Below are 18372 nucleotides of genomic sequence, written 5' to 3' on the forward strand. Positions count from 1 at the left end.
TTCTTGAAATGTTCTTAATGGTCATTCCTTTGGGGATATTATACTCTTGGGAAAATTGGAGGTGACAGCCAGACATTGAGGAAGATGGCTTTTGGTTAAGTTTCCTTACTGTTCAAGCAGCATGTGTTATAGTAGGTGCTATCCAATCCTGAGTAAAAAACTATCCAATACTAAGAGTGAAAAAATAATGAATAGAGAAAATTTATTAAAGTGACATTCTCATTTGACAGTGAAACTGAACATTGAATGACATCACTGTAGTTGTAAACGACTTTTGTTTAGTAACAAAGTTGTTGGTTTTCTACTAAGGGTTCTTTTAGGTTGTCATCAGGGGCTGATGGGAGTAACAGTTCCCCCAACTCTCCAGCTCGCTTCAGTGGACATACCACACCTTCCCAGCAGCCTGAACCAGTGGTACATTCTCTTAAGGTAACCAAATGTGTACAACCATTTATTCAGAACCTTGGTTGTGTTGTGGCTTGTTTGCTGTAGTCTGAGAGCCCTCACAGACTTGCTTTAGTCATAATGACCCCTTTGTTGTGTAATTTTTTAATTGTAAGTTTTGAAATGTGAATTTAATTTTTTAAACTAACAATGGGCTTGAGAACTTACAGTTGATTCTGTAGCTTTATCATTTTAATTTGAGTCATGTGGTTTATTTCTTTCTGCCTAGAAGCTGAAGTTTGATGTGCATGAATGTCTATAAATGTAAAGTACTGTTGTGGATTTTATATGTGTAATGCTTATAGCCTAGATGTCTTCAAATGTAAGACATTAATAAGTCTGTCAAAATAAGGAAGGCTATCATATTTTCTTTGTACAACTGCAGTACATGATTCAGCTCACTATTATTCAGCAACTAACTGTTGAAACAAAGTTAGGCCTACACTTTATCCTTCTAGTCAAAATTAAATATTATTTCATTAAGTATTCCTCTATAGGAGTATTAGAAACCTATAGTCTCATGCATGAGCTATTTTTTTTTATTTTTACATCACAGTCTACAATAACTTAACAAAAATGTATCCAGAATATATTAAATTGTTTCATAATGAATTTTCCAATGAGCAAAATTAATAAACACCTGAATTAAAATAACTAATAAATAATATGAGTATTTACTTAAGAGAAGAAATTGATAACTGATTTAGCATTAAAATATTTTAAAATCTAGACAATTTCAAAATAGGAAACACTGTCCTTCAGATGGTTTTATGATGTCTAACTTTTTAATCAATATGAAGATTAAATGTATCAGGTCAGTCTTTGTTATACCCACTTTACACCTTTTTCTTAAAATTGTTTCACTTTCTAGCCATCAGAATAAAGATCGTCTTTTTCTGAAGTGGCCCTTACCTTCTGTGGAATGAATAGAGCAAATAAGTAAATAAGAACTTCATGATGTTCATTGGATGTTTGTGATTTAATTTTGGAAGGACATTTAGCTCTCAGGTCATGTTGTATTAGCTTATTTAGAATGAGTTTTACTTCCCTAAAATAGTGATATTGATGAGGGAAGGTAAGAGAGTCATGCTGGGGGCCATTCAGTGTCAATGCATTTGGCACTCCTTATCTTAGTTTGGATTACTCACAAGGTGACCAACTGATAATTTATCAGAAGGCAGAACCAGACTAGGAACCTCTCTGCCCTGCATCTGGTTTGTACTGGCTTATTTATATTTATTGTTCTTTATAATAGCGTTTTGTTGAACTTTAGAATGAAACAGGAGCAAACCATATGAAAAATATTTTAGAATTAGAAAATATACCAGAGATTAGCTTCACTTTGGCAGCATCTTAGTTCTGCACAAAATCAAAAAGCAGCATTTTATCCTTCTACTCTAAATAGAAGCCATTTCAGATTGTGGCTTGTTAAATGGCACTTACTATTTGAAACTAATGTATATAATGGATCACACTGAAATCTCCTAATTTCTCAGTACAAATGTTAGTGTATCCTCAACAGATAGGACAAGGAAGAAAACTCCAATTTTCTCTGATTTTATTCTCTAATTTCCATGTAAAATTTTATTTCAAGAGGGGGTCATAAAATGTTATAATCAGAACATACAAGTGTCCTTGGTTGGTACCTGGTGACACTGAGTAAATAAAAGATGCTCCCTGGATAATTAGAAGCTCTTGAATTTAAAATTTGTTTGCTGCTTTTGTGTCAGGCAACAGAAATATGTGCAAACATAGTCTTTGGAACATACTTCTTAAGATTGCAGTGTACAAAAAAAAAAAAAAATGTGGCCATGACATGTCTTGTTTGTCAGAGTTGCCCTCAGAGCTGATTTATATTATGAATTTTTTCTGCTTTTAAAGGAATCAGTTAGAACACTAGTTACTCCCTTTTGGTGTATTTGAAAGAAAACTGTACACTGTACTAAACTCTGGTTATGGTTTATGAGGGAAGTGTAAATCAGTTGGAAAAAGATTTCCCTGGTTTTAAAATTCATGATTGCTATTAGTTTAAGATTCACTTCATGTAGTAGATATCTAGCTGATTGGGAATAAACTTGCCTATGCTGTATTACAAACAGATTTATTGACAAGTGAGCTTATTTAAGGAGGACTTTAATATTCACTGAGTAGAAAATAATTTTCTCCTAAGTATATAAACAAGATGAATATGATGAGGCTTTGTATCAAGATTTTGAAGAAGGGGTTAATATCTATATGAGGGAAATGGACAGAAGTTTCTAATTGATAACAGAGTAGTTTGTGAATGACATAATATATTACAGGGTTGAGCACTAGTTTTAGTATCTATGATCTTGACCTGAGGCCCCCACTGTATACTGATAAAAAATTCTCTGAAGACACCCAGATACAATCAAGAGGTTTAGCAGTGTTACAGTTCTGAGTGAGTTCTCTGGGAGCTTTGAGGATAAAGATTAGATTTTTATACTACATTAATGTTTTGAGTTTTAAGCTGATACAGAAAAAAAAATGACAAACAGCACTAAAAGCACTAAAAGCTAAATTTTTTGTCATTTTTGTACTATAGAAATAACCACCTAAAATGTTAGACATTTTAAAAAATACTACTTGGGGGGCTAGAAGAGATGACTTAGCAGTTAAGGCACTTGTCTGCAAAGCCAAAGGACCTCGGTTCGATTCCCCAGTACTCACGGAAGCCAGATGCACAAGGTGGCACATACATCTGGAGTTAGTTTGCATTGACTGGAAGTCCTGGCACACCCATTCTCTCTCTCTCTTTTTCCCTCTCAAATAAATAAATAAATAATACTTTTGAGTCATGCATGGTGGTGCATGCCTTTGATCCCAGTACTCATGAGGCAGAGGTAGTAGGATCACTATGAGTTCAAGGCCAGCCTGAGACTACATAGTGAATTCCAGGTCAGGCTGGACTACAGTGAGACCCAACCTCACAAAAAACAAATTTTATATACATTCATATATACATATATATATGTAAAAAATTATATATATATATATATATATATATATATATATATATATATATATATGGCTTTTAGCTCAGTTTAACTTTGTGATATAGGAACATAAGCCTGTAAAATTGTTTAAAATGATTTAATTTCCCACACATTTTGCTTAAATGAAAAATGTTTAATATTTCTCAAATATTTTCACTATAAACAGCTTGTGTTTATCTTTGCTACCATCAACAAACCATCCCAATATTCATTTCTTAGGTACTGGGAAAATGTCCAGGGAAGAACATGAAGTCAGTAGTTCTATGTGCATATTCCTTTTAGTTATCATTTCTATAGACCTTGTCTACATATCACTTGGACTATTTGGCATATAATTAATTATATTCACTATTGGACCAACTGTCTCCAGTTGATTCACACCATGAAGTTGTTTTAATTACCCAATTAAATGCACATAACTATAATCGACATTAACAAATTCAATCTACTATTAAGAATATAATGGAGCCGTGCATGCCTTTAATTCCAGCACTCAGGAGGCAGAGGTAAGAGGATTTCTCAGAGTTTCAGGACAGCCTGAGAGTATATAGTGAATTCCAGGTCAGCCTGAGCTAGAGTAAGACCCTACCTAGGAAAACTAAAATATATATATAATGGATTGCTTTTCATGGAGACTTGAAAAATCAAGTAAATTCACTCCAGATAGGTTTCAGAACAACTAAATATTTTATAAAAGATTTTTGTCAGATACTAGTCCACTTTGATATGCAGACATGGAGAAAACTAAAGTTTTGACAAAATGGAGGTCCTTTATGGTGTTATCATAACTAACATTTTCCCCATGTGAAATTTGCTTTTCTTTTTTAACAAATCCAGGTCTTGGATGTTCAGGAAACTATAGATCATCAACAGGGTAAAGAGTATGAACATGACCTTAGTGAGACAGAAAAAGCTATAGTCAGAGAAATGTGCAATGTAAGTTTAATGTGCTTTATTGTTTATTCTGTGTTGAAACCCTCATCATAGCTTAGTTATTGCTTTAAGAAGACCTACTTTTAAAAATGTTAAACTAATGCCTTTACACTTTTACATGGAAATAAAACAATTTTCTTTGCTTTTATCTTCAGTTTGTTTGGTTGCAGGTTTATTAACAGAGCTATTGTATAAAATATTGAGATCATGGGCTCAGTGGTACAGTGCTTGCCTCTGGTGTATATGCTAGGTTCTGGGTTTGATAACAAGTGATCAATCAATTCTGCATTATAGAATTATCTATGGACATTCCTAAATATTAAATTATCTAAAATGCTGTGTTGCTGACTTTCATAAATTGTGGTTATTATTAAGACATGTTTTTAAAGATTAGCATTAAAAATCAACTATAAAAATCTTAGTAACTTCAGATTTATTTATGGCTAGTCTTAGAAAATATCACTTTATGAAGCAATATTAATTTAATTCATAGGTGGGATACATATGCTTCATAGCATATAAAGTAATGCTTTTAACTTTCACTAACTGACACAAGCTTGGAAAAAACTATGGTGAAACAAATGGACCTCAGCAGTAGAAATTTATCACTGAAGTCAGGAACTCAGTTAAAAAATATGATGTTAATTGCCATTATGTATCTCCAATGTAATTGTTACTGTGTATTAGAATTAATTATTTGCTGAGTAGATCTTAATTTCTGAATAATATGCATGTGATATGTCATTTAAACCAAAGTACATTTCAAGCTTTAAAGACCTCAGTGAAATATTGTAAGCCCATCCATTTGTTATAAGTCATAGTCAAGCAGTGATCATATTGAGCACTAGGTTTACTTGGATATTTATATTGTGCTTTTCCTGTTATTCTTTATCAAAACTGCAAACTTGCTTAAAATTTTTCTTTAGCTTAAGGTTTATTAGGCCTAGATATTCTCAGATCCTAATCACTTCCTCAAGATTTTTCTGGAATCTAGTAAATTATACGTAAGTCCTATGGGCAAGTTATATGCTGGGGTGAGAATTTTAGTCATTTGCTTTCCCATGTTGTGGTTCCTTTTTATTTCACAACCATTTGTAAGTTAATTTTCGTTACTGCATATCTGTTGTTTGGTGGTATAAGGCCACTGGTTCTACATACCATAATATCCTAAATATACTAATACTCACCTGACACAGCTCTTCAAATTGTGCTTGAGGTTGGATATTCACTTTAGGTAAATTTGAAGCTTTTAGCCACATGTCTAGGGATGACTGTAGCTTCTCAATTATTGACTACCAAATCATCAATAAAATTCAGGAAGTAGAAATTGTAGAACTAGTAAGGACCACAGAAATCATCCTCAGGAGGCCTCAGTGGAGGAGTGTGGAGCTCCATTTTAGATTTCTTAGTTTAACATAATTCCATGGGTGATTTTGATATAAAACCTTGGCCAGCTACTTCAGCACTCAAATTGAATAGTTAAAGGAACTAAGACACAGAAATGAAGTTTCTTACTCAAGCTTTGAATTTGATTTGAATGAATAATGAAACCAACAGTATACCTGGACCTCCTTTGATTATCAGCTATTTGTACTTCTAATTCTAAAGAATAAGAAACACTGTCTCATAGAATGTATCATCTCCAATGTACTTACTATCAAAATCCTTATAAAGAAATGCCAAAATTGTATCCTACCCTTGTTTCCTTTCCCTCTCTCCCTCCATTTTTTCCTTCCTTCTCCTAGCCCCTGCCCACCCTTTCCTACTCCTCTCCTCTTCCCTCCCTTCCTCCTTCTCTCCCTTCCTTCCTTTCTTCATTTCTCATAAAAGACAGAATTCTTTAGTCTCAGAAGAAATCAACTATTATGTTGGATCTTTATTAGGTTTTTCTGTTGTTGTTTGTTTCTAAAGATGACATTATGATCTTGGTGTTGTCACTATATAAAATGTCTTTTTTAAAAAAGTTTATCCCTGTTTACTATTTTAAAATTTCAAGGGTTTGTTGTCTAACTTTTGTGTTTGTTTTGGATAACAAGAATATAAGAGAAAATGTAAAGCCCAATCTTATGATTGATTACTTACCTGGAAACAATTTAAGTCAAAAGTGCTCCTTAAAGAATATGTATTTGTTTTACAGTTATAAATTACACACATCAAAAATCAAACTGGAGGATAAAGACCAAAGAACACTGCAGGGCTCATATAAAGAATGTTATCAGTCAGTTCAGTAAAAAATCCCCTGGATTTTAGACCTGGCTCCTATCAAAGATCTGTATGTTTTCTATGCAACAGAATTATGAATGATCTTAAATTATGAGAACTTTATAACACTTAAAAAGAACTTAAGATAAATGTCTTCATTTTCTAAGGTTCTTGGTATAGACAAGTAGCTGAAATATATACAGTGAAAAGACTGTTACCTATAGCATTATCCTATTGCATAGTATGCAGTCTGTTGATTATTTGGCTTTGCTATACTGCCTCTGAGAAATAAGAAACACCATTTTTAGTAATCTTTTTATTTTGGATTTATTAAAAATCCATAATGACAGTTGGCATACCTGACTGGTCATCTCAGTCACAAGCTCATGCTTATCCTGTTTTCACTATTTTATCCCTACCATTGCCTTCTTAGTGTAGTTAGCTGATTCCAGAATTCTCCCTTTTATGATAGTATTTTCTTTTGTTTTGTTCTAGATGCATCATAGTACCTGAATCAAGGCCCATTGTGTTGTGACCAGCCAATATTTTGTATCGCTGATCAATCAGAGGTCTTTGAATCTATCTTTTGCTTCCAAACCAAGAACATTTAAAATATAGCTGAGTGTACTTCTGGTCTACAAAGGGGAAATTCATAGCATCTTTTGAGTTTTTGATCAGTTGTTTGTACCTCTGACGTGAATTTATTGGGAAATGAGACACTTTTAACTTCCTGTGGATAGCTTGAACTGTCCATTTTTATATTATTCATTTCCCAATATTTAAAAGTCATAGCGGCAATTCAACTTGATTACAATAGGACATTTCTTCATGTATTGCTGACAGTAATAGCTCCATTGTCTTTAATCTGAAAATAAACAGAATGATATTCTTATGCATTCTTAGGAATGGTATTGTGCACACCTGGTGTAACTACATCTATTTAAAGGCAAAAGCAGAAGATAACGATCTCGTAATTATTAATGAGAAAATTGGCTTTGTGTTCATGTTAGAGTACTCTAAATCTCTGTTGAATTGATAAATCTAAGATAATACTCAGAGTGAAACACTGGAGGAGGGTTGTAGTTCTCCTCCTGTGTACACGTGCATGTATTTATTACAGTTACTGTTTGTATGTTGGTATACTGTTGGAGAATCTAGTGATGTTATACTATTCTTAATCTCATCTTCTACTAATATTCATTACAAATGGCCCAATCTTAACAGATTGTAATAGTATATCCTTCAATTATTTATTCTGCATTACCCTATATTTGGGTACTTTCTGTTTTAGAAATTTGAGAAAAATATTTGGTAGCTAAGATTTGTAAGAAGCACAGCTTCCAATTTGCAAAGAAGACCAGAGAACTAAGATAACCAAATGAGGATTTATGTACTTCCATAATAAAAATGCCTTCATTCCCCTAAATGGATTAGACATTTGATACCTTTTGTTATAAATGTGCAGCATAGGATATAGGATAATCTTAATTTAAAAAAACCCTTAATTCTGGCTACATATTAAAATCATGTGGAAGCTTTTGAAAAAATACAAATGCCAGGGTCTCCCCCTCTACCACTGAACTCAATATTTGAGGGTGAGAGTTACTGTTTCAGAGTTCCACAAGTGTTAGTGTAAAACCAGAGTTAAGGACCACTCAGACAATGAGGGAAAGTTGTCCCATCATTCTTTAGTGTAGCCCCTGGTTGCTAGAGTAAGGTATAGTTATCCCAGCTATTGGAAAAGACCTGACTCAGAAGTCTTTCAACTGGGGGTGTAGCTCAGTGGTAGAGCATTTGAGTGGAGATGTCTATCAACCATTCGCTTTGTGTTTGAATTCATCAATGTGGGATTTTGTCTCATGTCTTTGCATCCATCTTGGATTCTTGTTGTTCTTCCCCCACCCCCACTGAAACCCATAAATCTTTCTGTGGAGGAGGGAAATCAGAGTGCTTACTCATTCTTTTCCTTTTTGTTTTAAGGTTGTATGGAGGAAACTTGGAGATGCTGCAGGTTCGTGTCCTGGAATTAGGCAGCATTTGTCAGGAAACCAGTACAAGGGACCAATGTAAGAAGCTTTCTTTTTCCAATACACGATGACCACTGCCAGCAAGAGAGATAAAAGAAGAAAAAGAAACCACAAAAGTGGACTTTCACAAATGTGGACTCATAGAATAACATAGAGTGTTTGTATATTGCACAACCCCCTCCCCAAAATACTTTCAGTACAACTTCCACCATAAAGCTAACATCTTATGCATCTTTCTTTAGCATTCACAACAATTAGTCTCAAACAAGGTATCTGTGAAAAAAGTATTCATCTTAGTACAAGTGTTTTCATTACAACGAATCCCTAGATCTGTGACTCTCACACTGGGTAGCATGCATGATTGAAAGGGTACAGGAGAGCCTGTGAGGCTGTGATAGAGATGACACATTGCATCTAATGGTGGGAATTCTCTCACACATCTGATTGACAGTATGACAAGGTGTTTTCCAGCTTTCCAAGAGTGTGAATTGGGCATCTTCCTGTTGTACTTTAATCAATAAAACATTACTTACAATACATAATTAACTGGATGCAAAAGAGTATTTGGCTTCTGGGGGGATTTTTGACTTCTGAGGTGCTAGAAATACCATAAAAATTGTTTTATCAGCTAGAAGGATAGCAAGAACTTGTAGCGTGTTTATCAGAGAATATCTTTTATTTTAGTTGATCCAAATAAATATATTAGTTTTGATGAGGCTTTATAAAGGCACATCTTAGGAACATACCACTCTCCATATGTATTCAGTATATAAATTTCAACTAAAAGAAAAGAAACAAACATAACTTTTCTAAGTGTTTTGATCTGTGAGATGTCTATTTCTAAAATTTAGTTTTAGACATGCTGTATATTTAATAAACTTTATGTAAAATTTAAAATATTGCATTGCATTTATGGAAAATGCTTACTTTGACTATTGCAGCTATCTAACATTTTATGAAATGCATGTCCATTATTAAGGCTAAATGCTCTTGTTCAGATTGCTTGAGATTTGAAAAAGAGGCATGATAGCTTTGCTGAGTTTATTTCTTATTTTTGGTATAGAGCTATACTATTAGAATGTGTGTATTAGAAAAACTATGATAGATATTTTGTGTTTATCTACATGCAATGATAGTTTCTTGTATGAATGTGAAAGAGGCCTGCAAGAGAATGCTATGTTTTTACTGTAGTTTAAGATTATAAAAGTAGGGACACAACGATTTCTAGGTGTCTTCTAAATTTGTGATTTGGTTCACACCAAATATTCCTTGAAATTTTTAAAGGCCAGTGATAGGGTAATTTGAAGGAATTTTGTTGTTGTAAAAAAAACAGTAACCATGTTTAAAAACTAGCCTCTATTTTCAGAAAATATTTATGAGTTCTATTTACTATAGAATTATCTTTCTAGTTACATTAATCAGGCTATAGTTTAAGCCTCTTTTAAAACATTATATTTTAAATATTATTCTTCTCTCAGAATAAAGTTGCTTGTTATATTTACATCTTCCCTTGTAGGAGAACTTTCATCTGTAAAATTGTTGTATTCCTATACTTTGGAGACATTTTAAACAAGGTTTTGTGCTATAACAGAGAGAGCCTGTAGTAGCTACTACAAAGGACATTGGTCTTTTGACAAAATACTTGTGTAAATTTTGATACTGTATTAAAACTATTTTTTTAAAGCTCCACATAAAATTGAGTATCAAGTATATGTGTTCATCCTAGCAATGGTAATAAAATATTTAATCTCACAGTATTTTTGTCTTCTTGAAAATGTTCTTCCTTTATTGAGTAGGTGACTATCAAGTTAGTAAATATCATGCTCATGTGTGATGATGGTACTAATAGTAGTAGTGGTAGTAGGTAGTTAATGTTAGCACCCAAACAACAAGTTTTAAAATAAGCTCATAAGAGACTCAGTGTTCAGCTATGTCTTAATTTACACCATTCTCTATTGCGATACATTTAAAAATTTAGGATGAATTTTAATGGCAGTGTTTTAAAATTGCATTAATAAAATCTCTGGTTTTAAGTCACATAAGTTAAACTTATAAGGAAACATTTTAGAAGAGAAAATCTCAAGAAATAGAAGACTTAGAATTATTTAAGAAGCTTACACATTATTATAGAAATATATATTAGTACTTAAATGACCAAGACACAAATAGGAACACACACACAGCACATATACTTCTCAAAGATCATTAATAAGATTGTAAAATAATCTTTCCTATACTTAGCATTAATACATTTTTAAATAACAGAGTATATTGATCAAAATGAGTGTCACCATATTTTATGTGATGATTTTATACATTTATGATCCAATGTCTCCTGAAACAAAGGTTAATTGAATTTCTTGACAGCTATTTTTACCAGTATTGAAGTTGATAGACTGACAATTATAGTCTACATTTTAATGAATGCCTTTCATATTTTTAGCACATGCTGAAGGTACTGTAGAAATTCAGATCATCTGCTTGGGGAGGCCTGGCCTCTGTGTGAGCTATGGAATCAGGTCTTTTGCTCTGGTATCCTAACTGGACACTAAGTACCAACATCCCTGTTCACCTGAGTCAGAGGATGAATGGGTCAAACTACAAAAACTTGCTTCCTCCTCAATAAAACAAAGTGTCTTCTAAACTGGGTATACAACAACACAAGAATGCCAACAAAAGTAAGAAAATTGAGAGATCTCCCCCAAGAATGCCTAGTCATACTACAGAAGCCTCCAATGAAATCATAGAAAAATCAACAGAAATTCAGTCCCAAAATAAAAACACAACCAATGAGATCTTGATTAAAAAAAAAAAAAATTGCTGAACTTTAAGCAAACTATCAAAGAACAACAATTGTATCAATAAAATTGAAGAGAAATATCTCCTAGAGAGTAAAACTTTTGACAGTAGGCTTAACTTGATCAAAAAAAAATGTTAAAACCCTCCAAAGAGATATGAATAAATTGAAGGTAAGTCAAGAAATGGAAGAACTCAACAATTGGTTGATTAAGGTTAATGAAAACTTGATCATATACAAAAATTAACTACAAGAAGCATCAAGAAAATCAGACTTCAAATTGAAATCATACCTCAAAAGAAAGATGGACATTATACAAAACCACACAACAGAAAACAAAAATCAAATAGAATTTATGAAAACCACTCTAGCAACACTTACCAACAGAGTTTTCCATGTGGAAGACAGAACATCTGACTTGGAATATGGAACAGATGAAATTATTGCAAGGCCAAAACTTTGCCAAGTTCAAAAAATCAAGTGGACAGAATATGAGGGCACTGTGGGACAGTCTAAAATGACTAAATATCGAGATCATGGGCATACCAGAAGGAGAAGAAATCCAGACCAGACCAGAGGCATAGAAAACATATTCAACAAAATTACTGAAGAAAATTTTCCAAATCTTGCAAAAGAGAGGCCCATCCAGATACAAGAAGCCCACAGAACACCAAACAGGCAGGACAAAAGAAGAAACTCTCCAAGACACATAATAATTAAAATCCTTAACAATGAAAACAAAGAGTTAAAATCAGCAAGAGAGAAGCAATTCATAACATACAAAGGCAATCAGATTAGAATAACATCAGATTTCTCAATGGAAACCGTGAAAGCCAGAAGGGCCTATAATTGAAGACTTCAAAGTCTGAAAAACTATGGCTTCCATCCCAAGCTACTTTCCCCAGCAAAAGTATGCTTCAAAATAGATGGTGAAAGAAAAACTTTCCATGAAAAAAGCCCACTCTATAATATGTGAACACAAAGCCAAACCTCTCTAATACTTGAGAAAATACTCCACACAGAACAGTTAAACAACCAATCTTAGGAGCAAACAAGAAAAAGATCACAATAACCAAAATAGACCAGGCTCAAAATAGTACACAACACAAGAAAGCATCCAACCCCATAATGCCGGATTCTCTAGCAGGTAAGGCTGTGGGAGAACCAGTCCTGCTGGTCTCTCCCTGGGGCTGAGCAGGATGGAGAGTGTCAATGACCCAGACCCTCTCTTAGTCACTGGAGAGAAATACCCTGAGTCAGGAGACTTGTTGAAGCAGGATCTCATTTTATTGTATCAAGCAGGCACTTATATAGCATCAAGGTAGGGGGTGGGATTCTTAGGACAGGGTGAGGATTAAGGGCCAATAATATTTCATCATGTTAGTAGTAGCTGGGCAGAGGCAGTTTTAGGTCAGACCTTGCTGAGTCACTCCTATGCTGATGTCATAGGCCAAAGACAGGTTGCCAAACTCTAGCCAGGCTCAGGAAGTTCCACTGGGCCTCATATCTGGGCTTCTTTAGGCCCAACTTCTCCCCCTTTTGTTTTTGTAGGTACAGCAGAAAGCATGGCCCCTGTCTTAGGTTGTCCCCCTCTGGGGATCTTACCCATCAGTGAGTACCATGTATCCAGCTCATTGATAATCCACTCCATGACCTGTCTAAGGTTGTCCCAGCCTGTCTGAGATGTTACCCATCATTGGTCATGTGGAGGGCAGAGGAGGGATGCTCATATGAGGACAGCCAGTCATATGAGGGGCTTGACTCCTGAGTAGAGAGCCTATGATAATATATTTTGACCTGGTGAAGTTTTATTGCCTCTAGCCATTGGTGAATAAATTGTGTAATCTTATTAAGCAAGGCCTGATAGTATAAGGATAAGGAGGAGGAGGGGCCCAAGTAGAGGGAGGAGTTAGAGTAAGAAGCCATGTAAGCCCATCCACAGTGGGTTGTCCTGGAAGTCCCACCATCTCCTCTCCAGGTCCTCTTTAAGCCTTTTTATCTTGTCTTGAAGAATTCCCAATTTATGGGCATAAAAACATTATTCCTGCAAAAACAAGCACATTCCTTTCTTTTCAGCTGTTGGTAGGTCTAGTCCCTTCCTGTTTTGTAGGACCACCTCAGCAAGGGAATCTAGGTGGTTTTGGTGATTAAGGATAGTGGTGGGCATGGCATTTATGTCACTGATCAACTGGTGAGAGAGCTCTTTGTAGAGATGGACTGCAATACCTATCCCAGAACTCTCCTGGTGGCCATACCTGCAGTTATTCCCAATCCAACAAGTAAAGGTATCATTTGTATAGCTCTCTTAGGTCTCCCTCTGATATAATCAAAATAGGGTATAGAGAGGGCTTCATCTCCAGGAATGATAGCCACATCTGGAATCAAGGTGGCTGGGGCACAAAAGCCCATTCAAATGGTGGGCAGAAAGTCACAGGGCATCCAGCCTCCACAAACGTAAACCATTCCAGAAGGTGGGCAGCATTGAGCACTGGACTCAGTTGTGTTAAAAGTACAGAAGGAAGGATGAATGAATCCCACATCTACAGTGGAATTATTAGGGGAAGGCGGGCCCAAATGCAGTTTCCAGAAGGAGATATTGGGAGCAGCTGGACTGGGATGGGGAATGTGGTGGAGCAACTTTTTAGGGTAGTATGGGCATCTGTTGTTGTATCATTGGCATCATTGGTGACTACTCCAAGTGGCTGGGGAGGCCCAGATTGGAGGCAAAGCCAGCAATCCTCAGCAAGGGAAGGAGTCATTTGATTTAGTAGGGTGAAGACCATTTTTAATATGGATTCAGTAGGGGGGAGGGTTGAGGGCTAAATCACCTTGATTTTCAGGAAGGGCAATAGGGTGATAATTAAGCTCTGGTACTGGGCCAAAACAAGCTGTTCTATCTTTTTATGGGCTTGGTTTCCCCTGACTTTATCTTGAACTCCCCTGCCATCTGAATAGCCAATGGGGGGGGGGGCATAATTCCAGCAGACTACCTCTCCTGGTTTGCCAAAGCAGGGAGAAAAAGCATGTCTGGAGTCCCCTGCTATCCACTCACCGTCGCCTACAGGGGTTACTTGAATCCTGACGCCGGTCCAGTGTATCCTTTTGGTATTATTACTGGTGCATTGTTGGGCAGTGGAGAAACAGGCTGAGTACATTGTTTGACAAAAGGTGGTGTAAGGGCAGGGCCCTGACTTGCCTCCCACCATGGGTATAACCTTGGGTTTTTCTATGCACACCCATTTGTTAGAGAGAGAGGCTAAGGATCTAGAGGTATCTTAGTACCACAATCCACCTCTTGGATACCCCATCCCTGTCCATTTTTTATGGGGGATACCAGATATGTTCCACACTGGCAATCACAGGGTTTCCCCATCTGCTTGGCCAGGATAGCTTTGGCATCATGTAGGTTTCCAAACCCTTCATCACTGGGTGGAGTGAGTGTCACCAGCACCAGGAAAAGTGGTAGCATCCACATCTCCAATCGTTTCTAGGGAAAAAAACAGAGGAACAGTCCTCAGGAGTGGAACACTTCCTGGAGAGGTGATTGCCAGTGTTCCCTTGTGGTAAATATTTTACGTCCCTCCCTGGTATCCAAATAGGTCTTTTTTCATCTTGAGGGAAGACACATCCAAACCCTCTCCCTGCTGTGAGGAGTGGGTCTGATCCTCTCCAGGCCCCAGTCAATCAATGCATCCCTCCATCTTACCCACATAGAACTGTAGGTAATGGATGAGGACCAGTGTTTTTGAAAAGAGGATAATTATTTATCTTCTTTGGAAAAATTTAAAATATTTAGGGTAAATAATGCCTTTTTTAATTGGTCATGTGGGGGTAAGGATTCCCCCTGTCGTTTTTGTAATTGACTTGAGAGTCTGATTATATCTGTCAATGATTGCTTGATCCCAGGGGTTATATGGGATGCCTGTGAAGTGTGAGATTCTCCAGGTTGGGAGAAAATTTGCAAAAGCCTTGCTTACAAAGCAGGGGCCATTATCTGTTTTGATATGATCAGGTAATCCAAGGGTGGCAAAGCATTGAACCATATGGCTAATAGCATATTTAGATTTTTCCCTGACATGTGCTGATGCCCAGCAGGCACAGGGAAAGGTATCAACTGAAAGAAAAATATATTTAAGCTTTACAAATGGAGAATAGTGTGTGACATCAATTTTCCAAAGATGATTAGGGCAGAGCCCTCAAGGATTATTTCCTATAGTTTGAAGGGGGGTAATTGGAGGAAAGGCTGACAGGACTTAGAAGTCTGGAAAATTTTTTTAAGGTCCTTGACTGGCACCTGTGGAAACCTGTGCTTGAGACCTCTCCAGTTGACATGGGTCAATAAGTGGAAGGGTGTAGCTTCTGTAATAGTATTACAGTGAGGCACAGAAGCCATTTTATCAGCCAAATTGTTTCCTTGAAAGAGAAATCCCAGCAAGTTTTGATGACCCCTGAGATGTTGAAGAAAAATGGGATTAATTTTTTGTTTGAGTAGGGAATGAGCTTGAATCATCAGAGCAGATACAGGGTTGGAGTCCAGTCTAATATGAGCCTCAGACAGGTTGGGTAATAAATTAACAACATAAAGGCTATCAGAGAATAAGTTGAATGACTCTTGTATAGTGTCTAATGCAAGGACGACAGCAAATAGTTCTTTGAACTGTGCTGATCCTTCAAACTCATGGGAGATTGACTTTATAGGTATTGGCTTCCTATCCTGTTTGAAGGGAGGGTAAATGACTAGGGAAGCCCCCAGGCTCTCTCCATTGGTAAACACAGTAAGAAAGTTGGGGTTAGATTGAGACAGAAAAAGCCTGGGGGCTTTCCTTATAACCTGGAGAAAGAACTCATCCATTTGTAGGGGTCATAATGGCAATCAATTTTACCTAGAAACTCCCCAAGAGACATAGCAACTCTGTTATTATTTCTCTGAAGCCAGGTGAAATCTGTTATCTTAAAGGCGGTGATAACAAGATGAGGTTCTTTACCAAATAATTGGACAGAGGTGTCCCTGCCCTTGATAATGAAATCAGCAATCTGATTGGTTATACAATAAACTCTGGGGGTCCCACCAATAGAAAGGTGAACCCATTGGATGGCCTCACCTTCCTGAGCCAACAGTGTGGTACATAATGTTTCCCCAGGGAAAATGTACAGGGAGATGGGTAAATCAGGATTGAACCTCTTTAGGGCCACAGTATTTATAGCCTGCTGGACCTTATGAAGAATTTGTTGATGACAAGGGGACAAAATTACCTGAGGGGAGAGGTTAAGACCTTTTAGGGGGTCAAACAAAGGGAACAGCTCTTTAGTAATTATGAGTATCCAAGGCCTAATCCAAGTAATTTCTCCCAATACCTTTTGGAGCTGGGGCAGAGTATAAGAATCCTGAATATGAAGTTGGGGTTTGACAGGAGAAGCAGTATCAAGGGATAGTAGAGAGCCCAAAATCATAAAGGGAGGGACAGTCTGAATCTTTTCAGGGGCTACCTTAAAGTCATTGGCCTGTAAAATGGCAAGACATTTGGCAGTAAGGTCTTGGAGATCAGACAGGTTAGAACAACCCAAGATTATATCATCCATATAAATGTAGAATAGACTATGAGAACGGCCAATCAAGGAAGAAAAGATATAGAACATATAGTACTGACAGATGGGGGGCTATTGGCCATGCCTTTGGGCAGGACAGTCCATTCAAACATCAAGTCTGGTCCACAAAAATTAGTTGAGGGTATGGAAAATGCAAATTTTTCAACATTGTCTGGATTTATTTAATGAGATAGAAAAGACACATTCTTTAATATCAATCATAGTTAAATAATATGTGTTGGGGATGGTTGGAATCCAAGGGAGTCCATTGTGGGGGAGTCCCAAAAGGTATCATACTCTCATTTATTTTTCTTAAATCATGTAAAAGTCTTCAAGAGTCATTAGACTTTTTTTATAACAAAAACAGGGATATTTCAAGGAATTGTTTAAGGCCACATATGTCCCAAAGCTAGCTGTTGTTTAACTAACATATGTTGGAGTTTAGGGATAGGTATAGGCCACTGCTCAACCCACACGGGGTCCCCAGGTACCCATCAAATTTTTGGCACTGGGGGGTGAGCAGTGGCCCTTAGAATTGGGGTGGTCCCAAGAGTGTTTTTGTCTAATCTTTTCAAAATGAGGGTCATCTCTGTAGTTAGGGAAGCTGGCCCATCCTTGCTCAAACTGTTTTTCGTACTCTTCCTGGCCTAGTATCCCCTCATAGAAGCCCTTTGTGATCAGTGGTGATATAAGCCTCAGCTTATCCAAGTATATCCTGACCTAGGAGGTTGGCCATTAGGCCATACACCACCAGAGGGCACACCTCCCCATGATTACTGTCAGGATTAGTCCAAGGCTGCCAGTTGGCAGTTTCCCTGGAGGTTGACTGTCCACCCCCACCAAGTAAAGGCAGACCAGAGACTAACTGCCATGAAGGAGGGACTTCCTCCTTTCTAATTACACTGCAGTCAGCCCCAGTGTCAATGGGGAACTTGAAAGTTTTTTCACCAACCATCAGGGTCATTTTTGGCCTTAGTCCGGAATCAGGGCCACGATCCAGTATGTCCTAACCACCTTCTTCCCCTTGTTTAACGGGACTGGGGATAGTCCCTGGGGGAGTTTAAAGGCTCACCCTGAAGGCTGAATTTGGATTTGCAATCCTTGGCCCAATGGAACCCCTTCTTACACTGGGGGCAGAGTGTGCAAGGCTGTAGGAATTGCTGGGGCATTCTTGGCCCGGTTGGGGCACTCTCTTTTAAAATGACCTTCTTTACTGCACCCAAAACAGAATCTCCCCTTTTCCCCCAAGGCCTGTTGAAGGTCACAAACTAGGGTGGCCATATCTTCATGGCAGGCACTCTGTAGAGTCGATGCCATGGTCCTTGCCTAATGGGAGATGGATCCTACATCTTTAGTGGCTATGATC

At 36.9% G+C, this 18372-nt stretch overlaps 1 protein-coding gene across 9 annotated transcripts in view; it reads left to right on the top strand.

Moving 5' to 3' along the window:
* The window catches only part of Ccdc85a (coiled-coil domain containing 85A), a 261994-nt gene extending 251650 nt beyond the window's left edge, over positions 1-10344 (top strand). For 2 of the 9 annotated variants that reach the window (XM_045148128.1, XM_045148130.1), the window contains 3 exons: positions 310-429; positions 4299-4397; positions 8577-10344. In XM_045148128.1, coding sequence (XP_045004063.1) covers positions 310-429; positions 4299-4397; positions 8577-8666 — 309 coding nt within the window. In that variant the 3' untranslated portion in view covers positions 8667-10344. Of the gene's footprint in view, positions 1-309; positions 430-4298; positions 4398-7091; positions 7166-8576 lie in introns of all 9 variants that reach the window. The other 7 variants (XM_045148129.1, XM_004668967.2, XR_006636842.1 and 4 more) reach the window with 4 other exon arrangements.
* The last annotated feature ends 8028 nt before the right edge of the window (positions 10345-18372 follow it).

This window comes from Jaculus jaculus, chromosome 4 (genome assembly GCF_020740685.1).
Source record: "Jaculus jaculus isolate mJacJac1 chromosome 4, mJacJac1.mat.Y.cur, whole genome shotgun sequence".
Taxonomy (NCBI): Eukaryota; Metazoa; Chordata; class Mammalia; order Rodentia; family Dipodidae; genus Jaculus; species Jaculus jaculus.